This window comes from Annulohypoxylon truncatum (assembly GCF_022578515.1).
Source record: "Annulohypoxylon truncatum strain CBS 140777 unplaced genomic scaffold F4807scaffold_11, whole genome shotgun sequence".
Classification (NCBI taxonomy): domain Eukaryota; kingdom Fungi; phylum Ascomycota; class Sordariomycetes; order Xylariales; family Hypoxylaceae; genus Annulohypoxylon; species Annulohypoxylon truncatum.
Genome location: NW_025953797.1, coordinates 336917 through 354175, shown reverse-complemented (window position 1 = coordinate 354175; position 17259 = coordinate 336917). Strand labels below are relative to the sequence as shown.

Below are 17259 nucleotides of genomic sequence, written 5' to 3'. Positions count from 1 at the left end.
CGGTCGTTCACTTCACCATTCATTTCATCCTAAGCTTAGGGGAAAAGTTACCAGATACTCAAACTGAGACGTTTTGTATTGTCATATTCTAGGGTTTCTCCGATATTAGAATAATATGCTAAACATGCTTGAGCTTGTAAGTCTAGCATACAGTCTAGTAATAATTAGCCAGGTAATCCAGCCTCTTCAAAGGAAGGAGGCGTCCTTCCGTGTAATCCCCATTTATGTGGTCCAATGGCCTTGCTTGAAATGACTCCCCGAGCCCCAGGCTATTATTTGCAACGCGACCGACGTGCAAAACCCGATTGTTCAACAATAGAGAACGTGAAAACAACCAACTCCCCCAACCCCAAATAGCTCGACCGAGCCGAACCCGTGCCAGCAAACTTCAAGGGCCCAACCCGCATTCTATGATGTATCGAAGGGTATCAATAGTGAAATCAAAGAAACAAATAACAAACGGAGCCCAGTCAATAGGGATCATAGGTCAGTGCAAAATAAAAGGATTTCGATCGTAGCTCGTTCCGTCGTCGTACCGTAGAATCTTGTCGATACGTCGCTTCTAACTATCCCTGTCCGTGGACCCATCGTAAATTGGGTTTACAAAAGAGCGGCGAAGGCGGCCACGGCAAGGAGCATCGCGCCACTCACAGGAACGTGAATGTCGTTGCTACTCGCGGCGACGATACCATTATCAGGGGGCGTTGGCGAAGGCGATGATGATGAGGACGTAGCTTTGGGAACAGCAGTGCTGGTCGCAGAGCTGCTCGGTGGCTCAGTAGCCGTGGACCCATAATCCCCACTGGAGGGAGCGCTTTCAACAATCTTAAGTGAAGTAGCGCTCTTAGTCGCGGATGCATTTGTCGAGGATGTTGGCTTGGGTGTAGGAGTAGGAGTAGGGGTAGGCACTATAAGGGACCCGGGAAGGCTGTAAGCCGCAGCGCACTGCTTAAGAGTCATGCTGTCGGGACAACACCAAGTATTGCCTTTATCATCGGCACTGCAAAAGTAGCCCTGATCACAAGAATCTACATGATAATGAGCCTAGTTCCATGGCTATTTATTTAAGATTTGAGATCTTACCTCCGGTTTGACCGGGACAACAAGTCTGATTGCCGGCTTTGTTGAAGCAATGTACGACACCGTCCTTCGAAGGACATTGATCAAAGCCTTTACCACAGGCCTCGGCGCAAGTATCTCCAGAGCTACAGAATTGCTGCTCGGGAGAATATCCATCGTCGCCGCGGCGGTCGAGACCGAAGATACTTCTTGCTGACATGCGGGCGAGCTTTAACTTATACGGTTGGCGCACGGGTTCGGCAATAGCCTGGCCGGCAAGGGCCAAAATGGCGATGGAGGAGACTGTTTGAAATAACATGGCGATAATTATTAAAATAGACTGTAGGTTGAACGGGATGAAAAATGTAGGAGTTAAGGCTGTTTCGTTAGGTGTCAAAGATGGACTATGGTGAGTATAAGATAAAGCGAATGAGCGCTCGTCAGAGCTATAACGAATGACACGTAGAACGAATGAAATGTTTGATGGAAATGTGTCAAACAACCACACCCGCGTCCTCAGAATGAGTAATGGGAAAATCGGGAAAGCGAAAGAAAGAGAAAAGCCCAAAAGGGAAGCGGTGGGTGAATTGAAAGCTTACCAGAACATATAAAGGGAAAGAGTGCCGTTCGGCATGCTTTCCTCCTATGTTATCGAGGCAACTGTCAGGGCGATCACTCCTCGTTATTTTAAGCTGTATCACCAAATACTTTAACTTCCTTCATCCATGTCGAGCATCTTGATTTGACATGGCCAAGCAGGCGCAGGGCAGTCATCAGGCGCGGGCGCATGAAAGATCAAGGCAGGGATAATTCAGATGACCAGGCTCTCCATCCATACTCCCTATCCGAGGACTGGATAGCCCCGTGGAATAGTTACCTTGATATTTGAGACATGCCGTCTTTTTTTTCTGATTTAGTAGCGTATTCTTGTTCTTACGTGATTATAGGATAATGCCTTCTAAACAGTTGCCGCTGTCAGGTGGCCGGCTTGGGACACACCCAAAACCCTTACTACGGCAACTAATAATAGTCAAGACACGGAGAACCAGTGGATGTCAAATGTTTGGAATAAATTGATGACCGCCAAGCTTTTCGCTAGACTTAGCATTGTAGTAACTTGAGTGGATGATTTGTTTTTAGCGAGCTTCTGATCGATCCTCTGGGCTCTGGGCTCTGGGGAATAGGGGAAGAGGAGGAAAAAGCAAAGTAATGGATAGAGAAACAACTTAAAGAGGGGCGCAAACTGAAGCGAAAGTGTCAAGGAGATGCGCTAAAGCTAAATACGTACTCAATATACCGAATGCACCTTACTTAAAAGAGATAAAGTTGAAGATTATGTAATGAGATCGCCAGGGACAGTTCCTAATTGGAAACAAACCTAGAATATGATTGGTTGGTTGCACCAATTATATACCCCTGCCTGCCCTGTCTCACAGTTTCATCTCAGAACCATATCTAACCATTCAATTCCCTCTTTCCAAAATTGAGAATCGGTTTCTACCAAGATTTGTTGGTAACCTCAAGAAAGTCAATATGCAATTATGTAATCTACTAACGTCGCCTCCGATCTTTAACGTAAGTGTTAACAGTCTCTACCAAGACACACTAAAATACCAGTTGTAGCCATCGATGCTCTGGTCAAAGCGATGGAGTTGGTTCCGTACGAAACGCAATCGATTTCCTTCCAAAATCTGGCTAGTGATCTGTGCGGCATAGCGGATCTTGAGAGGATCGTCTTACTATGATCTACATCTACTTCTGTATGTAACTGATGAGATGCAGCCAAAAAAAACACCCCACCAAACCTACCGTCTCCTAGATCAATACTCTCAGACCTGCTACTATACTTCCGTGTTTGATATATCACCCGTTATCCGACAATTACTACATGATGTAGTGAAGACATTTGTGACATCACACCTTACTGTCCGTGAGCATGTATCTGATCCTGCGCCAGGTCAAAGATCAAACCCCTCCGGTTTGGTCGACATGATATGATAAGGTCACAGGACACTTCTAAATTGTTGCGATCTCGAAGGGTTCGGACTACACGAATTTTCCATGAACCAGCTCTGGTCTTGCTATTTGGAGTTGAAACCCAGCAAATTGCCGTAATACTTGACGTACTTAGGCAATCCCTCGTGATCGTGTCACTGAGCTTTTCGTAAGGAGACCCGACGAGATCAAGCCCCTCTTACTTCAGAGTTAGCGAAAGTGTCCCAGCGCTAGGAGAAATTCCACCTGATCATCGATGCTTGACGCATCGCTCTAATTTACCTAGGCATATCGGCCTTGGGAATATGTAAATAGCGTTATAGCTGTTGAGACCAAGCGGTTAAAGTTTGCGTAAATTGGTACGAACCCGTCGACCTAACAGGTATTTAGAGGACGTTCTGACCTTAATTTATCCTATTTTCTTCTTAGATCGACGGTAACATTTGAATCAATCTGAACTAACTTAAGATTAAATGGTAATCTAACCGCTGCGAGTTCATGCCGTAATATAGTATTATTTGCTGTCGAATACTATACCTCATAAGTAGCAGATTGACCTTGAGAAGGCCCTTTCTAGTCAGGACTATTACGTGCGCTAAAAGAAAACACAGATCATCAGCAATTCATCTCTACTTCCCGAGTGCGTAGTACTCGAGCTTGGATACGGACTAGAATGTGGTCATATTCAAGTAAAGCCTCGCGTATTGTAGTTAAAGCTTTTAATTGCGTCTGAGGCCTGAGTCTTGTTTATATAACTTGCGCCTAGCTTGGCATGGGTTATTGAGACTTTGGACAAGCCAAGAGTGCACTTATAGACATCTCACCATATAAGTTAACTGGCACTTATTTTCGATCTAATAACACGGCAATCACATAGACACTTATATCTTCTTGAACATCATGAAATTGTCTACGTTCTTTCCTGTCCTCGCTGCCTCTGCTGCAGTAACGTCGGCTCTTGGAGATCAAGCCTCCATAGCTGCCTTGAGAAACGCCGACGAGTCACTTCCGGCTAGTGACAAAGGTCAATCCCTAGAGCTCTACGATGCCCAAGGAGAGCCTCTTAAGCCAATCAAAAAGGGGACAGCTGTCGCCAAGGGACTATGCCTATATAGCGTAGAGGAGCTTCAGGTGGGACCCGTCGCCTTTTTCTCCCCTTACTCCTTAGATCAGCTCATCGCCGCTAAGGAGAGACTTGAGAGGGAGGGTGATTGCCAAGTCTTCCATAGTAAGTCTCATCTATTCCTCGCCTTACATAGCAAACTGTCGAGACCTTTTCATACGCGCCATCCGCTAACAGCACCTCATAGCCCCTAATATAAGCGTCCTCAGCACGCGCTCTGGGGGGATCCTCAAGACTGAAGGAAATGCTCCTAGATGCGTCAACGCCATTTTGCCAAATCCAAATCACAATCCGGGAGACGCCGAGGTTACGCCTGGTGGCCCTGACAAGTCCTCCGCTACGATCCAGGGAGTCTCGGCCTTTTCCTTCGTCGTAGCTTTCACCGCCTTGGTCGCTTTGTAGGGGAGTCAGAGACGTAAGGGGTATCAGCCCACAGTCTATCGAATAGTCTCCACCATATTATCGACGAGTACACTCCTGGTACTTTCTAGGGATATCTATGAATATCGATAAAATTCGCCAAGCTAGTATCATATTATTACGTTACCTGTATAATAGTCAGATATTTGACAATCTGTTGCGATAATCGTGGAATAGTTGATCCGTTCAAGGAGGTTATATTGCCACTTCAGAGTAGCCTTGTGGTATTGAAGAGTGACATGGCGTCGTGGTATATGGTACGCCCTTTCGTTGCCTAGTGTTGGCGAACTTGCGTGCGTAGTGCCTAGCTATCGTGACATGTCAACCCCCATGTCTGCCTGTCTAGGTAGCTCAAAGTGCAGACCCCTGAGGCGGGAAACAAGTCGTCTATTCGAAAAATGAGCTGTGCGGCAAGACCTGCTGGAAAAGGAAAGCTCGGCCGATACTCTCGAGGTTCGAGTGGCAATAATACGTCGTTGCATCTTAGTATCCATAATCCACAGGCCATAATCTATCCTCTGTAAGGGCTTGACATCGGTATTAAGTGATTACATGCGTGCTGGTCCCAACATTTTGCGTAGGCACGGTTTGACGACGAGGTCTTGGGACAAGACTAGCTGATGCGGTCAGCAGCGCAGTGGCAAGAAATAATGCATTTCAGTTTAGGGCTGAGATGGTCAGACGCGCATGGATGGGATCAAGGCGTCTCCTGCAGCACGCGTCGCGTGGGGGAGAGATGGCGAAAAAAAATTGAGAGGTCGTCAGCGAAGCACCCGTCGTTGCCGGTTTGCTGCCTGGACAAGCTTCCCAGTTTCCAAGATTTGCCAGACCGAGCTATGTACGTACGTGTGCGATGATACACAAGACGAGTGACTCCCATCAGGCGGTGTGGAACAAAGAGAGGCCACGAGAACAGTTGATTGCATATCCGGAGTTGCATCGTGCACGGGATCCAGTCGAAAACTACGTTAGCAAGAGGGATGTAATAATTGATAATCGAGAAATCTGAAGCTTGCTTTTCGAGTTGTGTGGTCGGGTGGTCTTGTGGCCTTACGGACGGAAACGCCGAGTTGGCCGGACCACACGCCGTCGCAATCGCGAAAGGGCTCGGCAGCTCGCGTTTCGTCGAAGGGTCCGACTCCACATCACTTCATTCTCCGGCCTTGTTCGTGGACTTGTGGCGATATCGGCTGAGCAGTCCGTCTTTCGGCGGTCTGGGTTGGGGTCGTCCGGTCTTGGGAGATTTGGGTGATGGCAGAGGTGAACGTTTGCATGTCGAAAATGATTCGAAATGCTACCTATGTTGCCAAGTCGTATTGAGGATATCGATCCAATATCGATCCAACATCGACCCAACATCGATCCAGCTTATGGCCGATCCCGAATCCTTCCGTCAATAACAGAAAAAGTTATAACTTATGGGCAGACAATTTAGGGTATGGTTGGTATATGGTATAGGTTTCGAAGTCGGCTAAGTTTCGGGGATAGATGGTTTCCCCATCGGCCATCGGCCATCGGGCATCAGGTCATGCAAAGGATCAATCAATCCCGATCCCGCCTGCCCTGCTCATTCAATGTTAGGATTTGATTCATTCTGCAAGCGCGAATTGGGTTATGTAATTACGTAAGCGGATATTTAGCTCGGTCCCAGGGCTACGGTTAGGTTACCATCGGTCGAGCGGGCATGATGTCACACCAATCAGTAGAAGGGTTTGAAAGTTTTTTGATGTTACACCTGCTGACAATTATCAAATATACTACGGGGGAATATTCTCCTGCTGACTTCGATGCATTGCAGAGAAAGGCAAGTAATCCTACATGCGACTAGGGGTTCACGCGCTGCCTGTACATCCACCACACCTCAGCTCGGCACCCATATCCAATGAGAGGGAAAAGGAATGGATTCATCTATCTGCAGCTCTAATGCTATGTAGGTATTTTGCGTTTAGGTACATCATGTAATGTAGTCTAAGCTCGTCGCCAAGTCCCATCCAGCCGGTACCATGCACCTACACACAGCCTCGACCATTGCGCGTCCTGTCGTCCTATCAGAACCCGGCCGGGTTTAACGTCTGATTAACTCTCGCTTCTAAATGAACTTTCTCCAAGCTTCTTCACGGCCGGCATCGCTTCGGTCCTTTCAGGGATCGAAAAGGCTTCTAAGAACATTCTTCCTAGGCTTCCATTGGATCGGTGAAAACGAGTTGTTCTATAATACGTATTTCGGCAGCAAATGTGGAATCTTCGGTCGCCCATCTGCGCAGCTTGCTAAGCAATATGCTCTGGATTGGTTGCATATGAGGGAGGTAGTGATGTAATGCGGGCGTATTATCTGCCATCCATAGCATGATGAGACATGCCAAACAACTCTGAGAGAAGGTCCATAGATACGGGGAGCGCTTGTCTATCATCTCCATTGCGTTGTAGAGGTAAGTGACGCAGGAGTCGATACATGTCTCGCACCTTTCCAAGAAAACTGGTGACTCGCTGTACGGATCGGGGCTGAGAACGGATGTACTCGCTGGAGACTGGCCGTCGCACTGCCGGGAAACAATCTGAAGGAGAAAGGGCCGATGGATTATATGCCTTGCGGCATAATATCGAACTCTGAGAACGCGAGCACGATCGTTCGGCAGTGGCACAGTCCCTTTCGCGGGCCGTAAGTAATCCGGTATTGAAAAGTACCATTCTTCTAGCTGTCTGTTTAGTTCCGCACTGAGAGATTGGAGCTTCTGCGTGTTCAAACTCTGCCAAGCTTGGTTTGGGCCTGTAGGCAAAACCGGGTTGGGGCTCGTTTGCGCTATTTCAGGACCGTAGAGAGAATTATGTATACGATTCAAGAGTCGACGAATTGCATGTTCAGCGATAAAGTAGATGGTACTCTCGTTATCAGAAGGGTCTGTGCTATGTGGGAGTCGCATTCGGTCGCCCAGGGGTTCGATTCCACTTCGAGGGACATCGAGTTCAGCGATTCGATCGCTAAGTGACTGAATTAGTATACGAGCAATATATTCTCATTAGTTTTCATACCATTCAACTGTGAAGCATTGCCAAAATGTTCTTAACTCGGCTTCCTCAAATTCCGCATTAGATAGGTAACGTTGTCGACTTTTATAGATTAGTATAGACCGACAATTGTATGGAGGTTCCGTTACCTCTCAAGGAGACCCAGAAAAGCTCGGGATGAAAATTGCGCCATCTTCCAGCTATGAAGAGGTCTTCCTAGATAAGCGAAGTATGATGCGGCGAGCAATAAAGCTTGACAAAGATTTACACTTGGTCTAAATTCCCACACTAACTTATGCAACATAATCCGGAGTGCTGGTTGGAAAAATTGAAGCCCAAGTGCTTCATCGCTCTCGTGGTCTCCTGCCGCGTTCGAACAAACCGTGCCTAAAGCGTATACGCAAAAACATATCGCAGTACTAATCTCTTCCATAACTTTTTCTTGAACAAGCTTATCCTGCCATGTTTTAAACATGGCTGGAGTAAAGAGTGGGTGGTGAGGATGGACATTTCGAAAATAATTCTCGGTTAGCGCATCTAGACTATCAATGTCGATAGACGGCCAAACTAAGGGACTGTCATATAGCTTCCCCAGGAGGCCAGGAAGTGGCAGTTTCTCTTCGATCTCGAAGAAATAGTCTCTTGGATACTCCCCGATAAGATCACGCACCATGGGTAACGAAAGAAGCGTGATAGGTAGAGTAGCGTGGTTTTTCGGGATCAGAAACTGCGGTGAATCAAGTTGAGGGTCTATTCCGGCGGACGTTGAAGGTAAGTATTCTGATGGCTGTTGGTACGTAGTGAAATAGTCGGCCTGGCTCGTCGGGTACGAAAGGGGACTGGACCGGGTACTAAGATGGTTAATCTGCTGGCTTTGGTGTTCGAGTAGAGTTTCTATTCGGGCAAGTCGATCGATCACAGCAGTCGGACTTGAGTCTTCAACTCTACAACTATCAGTCAGCACACCAATGGGATCTTAAGTTACGAAGGCCGAGGAAAAACACCTATCGAATGGGAGTTCTTTGTATACACAATCGGCATTTGAATCCCTGCATGTAGAACATGGCTTTTTCCCGTCGCATCTTCGTTTTCGATGCCTATTCTATGGTTAGGTTGCTAATGGTTTCATATCGGATCGGAAATATCGTACCTGCAGAAGTCGCAAGCAAGAAGTGCGCCTGGTTTCCAGTAAGTCGATAGTCTGTATAAGGAGTTTTAGGAGGGAGGAAAGGTAACCATACGTTTCCTTGTATAGTTCATGTGGCAAACCCGAGAAAGTAGTTGAGACTACGACCCCCTGACTTAAACTTTTATCGTTCAAGGCGAGAGTAAGCATTAACTAGGGTAATAAAACTTGATAGCTGAGCGCGTAAGTGCGGCTGCTTCCGTTAAAATACCCTGGGCCGAAGAGGCAGTCCACCCTCTCTTGTGGTGTGGTCGACCCAATAACCTGGGACGTAGTATAAGATCCTGGGATCTTACCGGGGGACGGCAGTTAGATATTGGGTAGCTATTATCACAACACTACTCGTCCAATTCCTCATAGCTAAGCAGAAGCAAGCTCTTCTGACCGCCACACACCTGAGCCAATTGTGCTGATTGGCTTAATCGCTGATCCTGACCAACAAGAAACTCTTATAGAACTGAAGCATGGAGTATCAAGTTATTTCGGGTATAACCGTAGGCATTGAAGCCGTATTATAGTTTTCACGTAGAAAGGTACTCGCCCAATCATTTTAAGATATCGAAAAAAGGGGACGCAGCCCCCCTTTATGGGGCAAATGGAACACTACCGCTGTGCCTACAACCTACGTTGCTCTTCCACATATGACTAATATCTGCAGTATTATAAGAGAAGAACCGAAGGCAGACTACGTACCCGATCTGGGTAAGTCAGTAATATTGATGACATCCAGAAGAGGAAATGATATTTGCGTACTTAAGGACTTTAGCGAAGACTCAAAGACTCATACTGAGATATTGGTCAACGAGCTTACCCAAGCACTACGTCATAAATATCGGCTAGCCGTATTATGAATATGTTCGATATACAGCTGATTCCACAAGGGCTTGCAGTCACCCCTGAGATAAGACTTGAAGGGCGTGGAGTCGAGTCACCACCTACATGTACTAGGTAGGTTGTTGGAATCAAATAATCTGTTACATGAAGAGTGAAAGACTAAAAGAACCTTTGCTAAGTTGGCGTAATTCAGCTCCGCGGAGGGGGCGGGTAACAGCGGGGCACGGGTGAATCTAAATACGATTCAAAAGGAGACCCAGTTCCCAGGCACCTAATGCCGCTTATACACAGCCCTATAAACGAAATCTTACCTACTCCGAATTTACAAATAGCGAATGCATCCAGTGATTCGTCAAATATGCCTTTCTATACATATCATCAATACTATTCAAGGGTATTTGCTATAGTGTATACATAGACGGGCTAACTTCGGTATAGACTTCGGTGTCAGAAGGGATAGTACCTAGGTACCTCGGTACCCTAGGTTGTATGTAGGTAACTCTAATTAAGTCAACTTTTGACAACCGGCCCTTCCAATATAAAATGACAAATATCTTAGATGGAAAAAGGGTATGGAGGTACCCCCAATGGAAAGCTCGTAATCACATCATGTGTTTACATGCAGATCGCATTTGATTACCTACTTAGTCTGATTAATACTATTCTCTATACGTCAGTGGATGACGATGTTGGAGGCGCATTTAGGGCTGAACTAGGAGGGCTCGAAAGTTCGGGAAAGGGAGTTTACGTTGATTAAAATGCTGTGTCAGCTCTGGAATATTAGAACATACATACCTACCTACTTACTAGGTACCTACCTGATCAGTGGGGGTCCTCCAGCCGTACCTACCTATTCCGTGACTTCTATAAACGTCTCCAATTCTTGTTGGAAGGTACATCCGTAGGTACACTTTTAGTCCCTGTACCTACTAGCTGTTAACCCTGCACGGGCAGCTAGTAACAAATCCCGAAACCGAAATCCTGGTCACAAAAACTAACCCTCCTACAACATTCAACCCCTATATTGCGCAACCAATTGCCGTGGACCCGGCATCCCTCGGGATTGATACCGCTATCGCCGCAGTCCGGGTTTTTTTGGTGTTTCGGCCTCAAAGGACGTCCATCCGAAGGATCCATGAATATCGGATAAATGTCGAGCCTCACTTCTTTGAAAGCCGACGCTGCCGGCCCATCTCTAATACGGATCTCGATAGAACGACTCCAAGATTCAAACCGGCCCTCGAGGGATGATGCATAGGCGATGACGCCGCTGCTAGATTTTTATTTGTGCCTATTACTCATTTCCTAATATTTGTAATATTTCCAAGCTGCCTATATATCCGTATAAGAGACGTCTAGAACTAGTTGCTGAAGTTATGTCCCTTTAGCCTCGATATAATCTGATCGAATAATCTCCCTTGAAGTGTTACCTAAATTGTCATTCTCGGTATTAATAACTACCTACCTAGCCAAGTAGGTATCGGTTCAAAATGGCCCATCGGAACATAAATACCTACTGATAAATCGAGCATCTTTGTTGGTTCCTAGTTAACCCAGCCCTAAAATATCTCAATATTTCATGGTCGAAGATAATAATGACCTTTTCTAGTTACGATACCGCCGTTTCTGAGAGCTATGGCCCTCGATATTCTGGCAATATCTTGCGAATTCATATCTGAGCCATCCGTCAGCCATGTCTAAGGATCGGCATGTGGACTTCGAACACTTACTAGAAACAACATTGGTTCTTGAAACCAGTTCTTCATTGATTCTCGGAGCCTGTGAGCGACTACCTAAGTAATCAGGTGGAACCCCTGGAGTCAGGCAACAAGATGCCACTGCGGCTGGCACGTTGCAATGGCAAATTGCAAGTTAAGGGGAAAGATGTATCCGGCTGGCCCTAGTGGAAGTTCATCATGTGGATGGCGGAAAAGCCGCTCAGTGTCAGGTCCACAAGGGTTGGGTACGGGTATGGATATGAATACGACCGGTTTTTAGAAGAAGGCTAGACGTGTGCACTTGACTTCATTGGGGCAATAGGCGTGGGATCCTAGGAATACATCACATCGTTCAGCCCAGAGGAGATTGTGTCAGCCAACTATTTGTGGAATAAGGCGCCATTACCATTGTATGATGCTATATAAGGCGATCTCAGCATGTCTTCTGGAGGCACTTGGAACTTGAATGTTACGCCAGCCAACGAGGAAATACGAAAGAAGGGATAGTTTCGAGCTACATTGTCGACTGTAATATCGATTTTTATTTCACTTCACTCGAGGGACGCCGGCAGTGCCTCCTCCCTTCCACTGCCAGGTATCTATTCACGCTGGTCTTACATCGACCCCCTGGAGCAATCCAATAGTATGGCTTGCTTGCCATTACCAAGCGGGAAGTGGCAGCTCGTTTGCTTGACTCTGGTCAACTCTGGTACATCCCCAAATCTCACCGCCATGCCGTGGATATAGCGAATAACCTTTTGTAGTATCTATGGCACACTTTGGCTACGACCAGGTTCTACTACCACCCACTACCCTCCTCGCTTGACGATTAGCTCACACCCAATGCCAGGGAATCTTTGCTGGTGCCCTCATATCGACTAATTTCCTCGAGATATTTCCAGAAACGAAGGATCCAGGTATCTCGGGCATTACGTCCAGCTGTTTCTCTGTAGGTCATAGCGTTCAACATTGCCAATCGCGGATGCTGACCGTTGCATAAGCTCGGTGCTTTCTTCGGCTGTCTTGCATCGTTCTCGCTTGGTGATAGACTTGGGCGGAAGCGATCTATCTACATTGGACTCGTTGTCAATGTTGTTGGTGTTGTCTTGCAGATTACAGCTTACCATTTACCTCAGATGATTATCGGCCGGCTCGTCAACGGATTTGGCAGTAGGTTCTCCCCCTTGAAGCCCATAATCCCTCGTCCTTCTCGAGGTACCCCTAAAGCCTGCCAGAATTGGATACAACTTTACAGGTACATACCTAAGATTTATTACGTACTAATCTTTTACTCGAGTGGGAATTACGTCTTCGACTTGCCCTGTGTTCATGGCGGAGGCCTCCCCATCTCATATAAGGGGCAAACTTGTTGTCCTAGGCTCGCTTTCAAACACGGTGGGATTCTGCATAGCGAACTGGATATCTTATGCCTTATATAACAACAATGGGCCATTCCAGTGGCGGTTTCCTTTAGCTCTCCAGCTGATATTCTCAGCCATCGTAGTAACGTTTCTATCGTTCACCATTGAGTCACCGCGATGGCTTTTGCTACGAGGAAGATTCGAAGAGGCTCGAGCAACACTCGCTAGATTGCGAACAACGGTGCATGATCCCGACGACCAAACCTTGAACGATGATATCAAATCGATCCAGAAGGCACTTGAGATGGAGAAATTAGCTCGTATATCCCTGGTAGACGCTTTACTCTGCAGAGATCCCCTGCACACCACTCGCCGGTTATTGCTTAGGTAGGCCAGTTCTCCTATAGATACTAGTGGGCCGACAATCGCGTTGCTGACACTTATGAAGCTGCGGGACTCAACTGATGCAACAGTTTAGTGGCGTTAATGCACTAGGTTATTACCTTCCCACCCTGTTCCTGTCAGTCGGGGTGTCGAACTCATATGCAAGGTTACTTGCCGGAGCGAATGCCAGCCTCTACTTAGGAGCGGCTTTTCTATGTTTGGTTCTAATCGACATAGTTGGACGACGCAAGTATGGCCACGATACCATATTCCCCACTAGCTCATTAGTGTGGAGGTTCTTACATACCTACAGGCTTATGATGTACGGCTCTGCCGCGATGGGATCTTGTTACCTTATTGCCGCGATCACACTAAAGGAGGCAAAGCTTCATCCGGAACGGAAGACTGTTCTTGGCAAAGTAACAGTCTCCATGTTCTTCGTTTACTACTTCTGCTACGGTACAAGCTTTGCTAAGGTCCCTTGGGTCTATAACTCTGAAATAAACAGCCTTGGGTGGCGTACTAGGGGAGCTGCCCTCGCCACTGCAACGAACTGGATGAGCGGATTTGTCATAGTTCAATTCACCAAGACTGGGGTGGACAACCTCGGATGGGGATTCTACCTTCGTAAGGGCTTCTATCTTTATGAAATAAGCCATCATCGACTGACATTGCGCGTTATATAGTCTTCGCTGGATTCTGCTGGTCATTCTTACCGATCGTCTTCTTATTCTATCCGGAAACCTCACGTCGAACCCTCGAAGATATGGACGAGATGTTTAGGCATCATGACAACCTACTGGTATTTAGGGTTAAGATCCTTACGCAACGAAATCGCCCACGAGCATTCATTGAAGCTGAACAGGGACGCATCGCCGAGTCTTCTACTCCTGAGCAGGAGCCTTAGGGCGTCCATGATATGATATCCAATCGTTATTCTGCATATCTATGCTTGCGGCATACCTACTTAGCTATAGAAAGAACGGTATATTATCCAGATGCATTAATCCGATGTCACGTCTCATTTCTATTGTCTACTTGTCGAAGTACTGCATTCAAGGTTACCGACACCTTCTCACTATACCGGACAGTTGGACATCTTTAGAGAAAAGACACAACATATCCTATGGAAGCTGTACTATAAACCACGTACCCACACTGCTAAACTATGGTTGGATTAGTGCTGCAGAACATCATGGCCTTATGAGGCAGTACCGTGGGTTGAAGCATTCCCATGCATACCAATCAGGTCCAAAAACGTTTCTTTCAGCTCACGTTGTACAGTACTTGGTAGCCACGGAATTCGTTTCCAGTGGCCACAGAGACAGCTTTACTAGAAGGCATATAAAGAATATAAACACCTAGTAATGGAGACTTAAGTGAAAAAAAAAAAAAAAAAACCAGCGTACCCAGTATGGATCTCCGTGGCCTATGTGGATGCTTTGGCAGGCGATCTCGTTCCTCGTCCGTGGCCCCTTCGATAGTCTCACAATATTCGATACTTTGTGGTAGATGTAAGGCTTTAGAGCTAGATGATGCCGCAATTGGGGGATTTGCCTCATCTGGCGAAGATGGGCAGGAGTATCTTAAGCTCGACGATGACGACCATTGGAAAGACATTGAAATTGACTATTATCGGCACGATAGGTATATACCCGGCCTTGCTCAACATAAGGAAATCAGCCTCAGAGGGATGTGAATTCTGCGCGTTGCTTCGAGACTCCATCTTATCTCCTAAATTTAAGGAACTTCTCGCTGCGGACGAGGTCGACACTTCGGCGGCATTTTATATCGAGATAAGACTAAACTATCGCTGGCGATCTGATACTTTGCCCGACGGCTACGAATGCAACCGTGGCCTTGGGTCTTTGGAAGCTGTGGTTGACATAGACTATGAAGAAAGTAACGATGATCTGCCTCTGCTCTTGGTGTAAGACGATGTATTCTAACTTAAACATAGGGTTTCTTTACAGCTATACCTTCAAATTTGCGATCGAGTCAACGCCGATGCCAAACTTTAACGGTGGAGAATCCGATTCTTTCCTAGCAGCCCAGAGGTTATGCGAGAAATGGCTTCGCCTCAGACTTAACAAGACCGGATACATTCTTACGGAAGAGAGAGTTGTGTGGTTGAAGGGCGAGATCGACCGATTCATAGAAAACCACAATCCTCCGTCAGAGCCTAGCTTCATTCCTACGCGGTTAATTCAGGTCGATCGCGACATACCGAGGCTCGTTCGAAAGGATGACATTGCGAGACCGAGCTCTGGGCCTATTAAATACGCGGCGCTCAGTTGCTGTTGGGGTAACAAGGAGGAAGCGATGAGGCAGTATAAGACTACTAAATCGACTCTTGCAGCAAGGCTATCGGGGTTCGAGGCCAGAAAAATGAGCAAAGTCCTATGCGATGCTATTCAGACAGCTCGGGCGTTATCGTTATCGTATATTTGGGTGGACGCGCTGTGTATCATCCAAGACGATGCCGAGGACTGGGAGCAAGAATCGATTCAGATGGGACGTATTTACGAGAACGCACATGTCACGTTCTTCACATTATCTTCCAACTCTTGCACCCAAGGTTTCCTAGAGCGACAGCCGCCGCAGCTCAGAATCCCGTTCCGATCCAAAATCAAACCACAAATTGAAGGAGCATACGGCCTGCGTTTGACTTGGATCGATACGAACTGGACCGTCCGCGAACCCCCCGACAATACATATATAGAGAATGACCTCCAGGTCAGCATCTGGGGCACACGCGGATGGACATACCAGGAGCAGGCTCTGTCGAAAGCGTGTATTTGGTTTGGAAAATCGCGGACGCACTTCCTATGCCCCGATTGGTCTTACACAGAAGGCGATGCCACACAGTCTCGAGCGATACCGCACTTTCAACTACAGCACCTCAAGTTCAATGATAATTCCGAGAGTTTCCGCTGGGACTGGTATACGAGAGTCGTAGAGCAGTTTACCGGACGACTCTTCACAAACCCGACGGACCGTTTCCCAGCCCTATCCGGCCTCGCGCAAAATTTCCATGAATTGCTCGGCGGCGAATACCTAGCCGGGATTTGGACGATAGACTTACACAAAGGCCTCTGGTTCTCGTGTGAGAAAAATCGTACTCCTAGCTTTTCGGCACTGATAAAACAATTGGCGAACCCCAACATTTATGTCGCCCCGACGTGGAGCTGGGCTAGTCGACAGGGCGTAACGTACCATTCTCACTTCCCGCTAGACAGAGTTGATTTGTATGCCCATCCGTGTGTGAAGGACATCCGAAAAGCATACCAAAGAGTTGAAGGAGAACTGCAGCTGATGGGGGCTGACCGATTCGGTAGGCTTAAGAGTGGGTATTTGAAAGTCACTGGTAGAACATACCACCTCCAGCTATCCCCGGACAGGCTTCGAAAGCCCCAAGAATCCGAGCCCCTATTCTCTTACTCTGCCGAGTCTGTCGTGGATAGCGAGGACCGCACTATAGTTCGATGTGAGTGTGACTGGGCTGGAAGTTTGACCGATGTTGGCAGCCATGTCACCCTCTTGTTTCTTGGTCACAAAGCCGAGAAAATGCTCTCGTCCGGTCCAGAACTTGGTGAGCTAAGTGATGACGATGAAGTCCCTGAGGATAGATTAGCATATGGGCTTCTGTTATATAAAGCCCTCAGTTCGGATAAATTTTATAGGATCGGGATTTTCTGGTCCAAGTCCGAGGATGGATATGGTACGGCGTTTTTCAAACGTTGCCAAGAAAGAAAAATAACGTTGATATGAGTTTGTCGTCTGGCGGATGTTTGTCTCATTCAAAGAGGCAAATCCATGGTAGACCGATAGAATACATATCCGAGGCCTGGCACACAAATGCCCCTTTATTTCATATTTACTAGTCAAAAAGTAGCTAGATCGATTCTTTGGATGACTTGCGATAGCGCGGTACGTGGTAAACGTCGGCCTAGCCTACTCGACATTCTAACCATTGCGGAAGGTCGTCCGGGAGGTATCTATTCCAGCAGTCCCTGATGAACTGTGACCGCGCCCAGTTTTTGCCATACATATTAGTACATACAGTAGTTCGCAAGCGGACAAACCATGACTCTCCCCAATTTGAAACCGTCTTTCCGAACGCCAACAATCCTCGGTGGATTGGGAATGCATCTTTTCTTACACTGTATTCCG

The 17259-nt window shown here is 47.0% G+C and overlaps 4 protein-coding genes across 4 annotated transcripts; 2 read left to right on the top strand and 2 right to left on the bottom strand.

The window, feature by feature from the left end:
- Positions 1-600: 600 nt before the first annotated feature.
- On the bottom strand, positions 601-1378 carry F4807DRAFT_459141 (uncharacterized protein; the record flags this gene model as incomplete). Its single annotated transcript, XM_048001313.1, has 2 exons — positions 601-1028; positions 1084-1378. The coding sequence occupies 2 exons, from the start codon at positions 1376-1378 to the stop codon at positions 601-603; spliced, it is 723 nt and encodes a 240-aa protein (XP_047855433.1).
- Positions 1379-6480: 5102 nt separating this feature from the next.
- On the bottom strand, positions 6481-9260 carry F4807DRAFT_43001 (uncharacterized protein). Its single transcript, XM_047998393.1, has 6 exons — positions 8845-9260; positions 8754-8781; positions 8608-8700; positions 7753-8547; positions 7628-7705; positions 6481-7576 (listed from the first exon to the last, which is right to left on the bottom strand). The coding sequence occupies exons 1-6, from the start codon at positions 8861-8863 to the stop codon at positions 6772-6774; spliced, it is 1818 nt and encodes a 605-aa protein (XP_047855432.1). The 5' UTR covers positions 8864-9260; the 3' UTR covers positions 6481-6771.
- A 2170-nt stretch (positions 9261-11430) lies between these two features.
- F4807DRAFT_42901 (general substrate transporter) lies at positions 11431-14173 on the top strand. Its single transcript, XM_047998296.1, has 9 exons — positions 11431-12050; positions 12106-12134; positions 12192-12290; positions 12343-12511; positions 12639-13089; positions 13151-13336; positions 13400-13713; positions 13773-13897; positions 13952-14173. Exons 1-9 carry the CDS (start codon positions 11987-11989, stop codon positions 13991-13993), a joined length of 1479 nt encoding a protein of 492 aa, XP_047855431.1. The 5' UTR covers positions 11431-11986; the 3' UTR covers positions 13994-14173.
- Positions 14174-14684: 511 nt separating this feature from the next.
- F4807DRAFT_459137 (heterokaryon incompatibility protein-domain-containing protein) lies at positions 14685-16857 on the top strand (the record flags this gene model as incomplete). The annotated part of the gene is made up of 2 exons (XM_048001312.1): positions 14685-14988; positions 15047-16857. The coding sequence occupies 2 exons, from the start codon at positions 14685-14687 to the stop codon at positions 16855-16857; spliced, it is 2115 nt and encodes a 704-aa protein (XP_047855430.1).
- Positions 16858-17259: the final 402 nt, after the last annotated feature.

What these genes read in the sequence shown, in the direction of transcription:
- F4807DRAFT_43001 (XM_047998393.1), bottom strand. An exon ending in TTTCTGGGTCTCCTTGAGAG is followed by an intron (nt 7,706 to 7,752) that starts GTAACGGAACCT and finishes AATCTATAAAAG; the next exon opens with TCGACAACGTTACCTATCTA. An exon ending in CAATGCTTCACAGTTGAATG is followed by an intron (nt 7,577 to 7,627) that starts GTATGAAAACTA and finishes TCAGTCACTTAG; the next exon opens with CGATCGAATCGCTGAACTCG.
- F4807DRAFT_42901 (XM_047998296.1), top strand. Translation starts at nt 11,987, where the DNA reads ATGGCTTGCTTGCCATTACCAAGCGGGAAGTGGCAGCTCGTTTGCTTG. An exon ending in CACACTTTGGCTACGACCAG is followed by an intron (nt 12,135 to 12,191) that starts GTTCTACTACCA and finishes ACCCAATGCCAG; the next exon opens with GGAATCTTTGCTGGTGCCCT. An exon ending in TTACGTCCAGCTGTTTCTCT is followed by an intron (nt 12,291 to 12,342) that starts GTAGGTCATAGC and finishes CCGTTGCATAAG; the next exon opens with CTCGGTGCTTTCTTCGGCTG.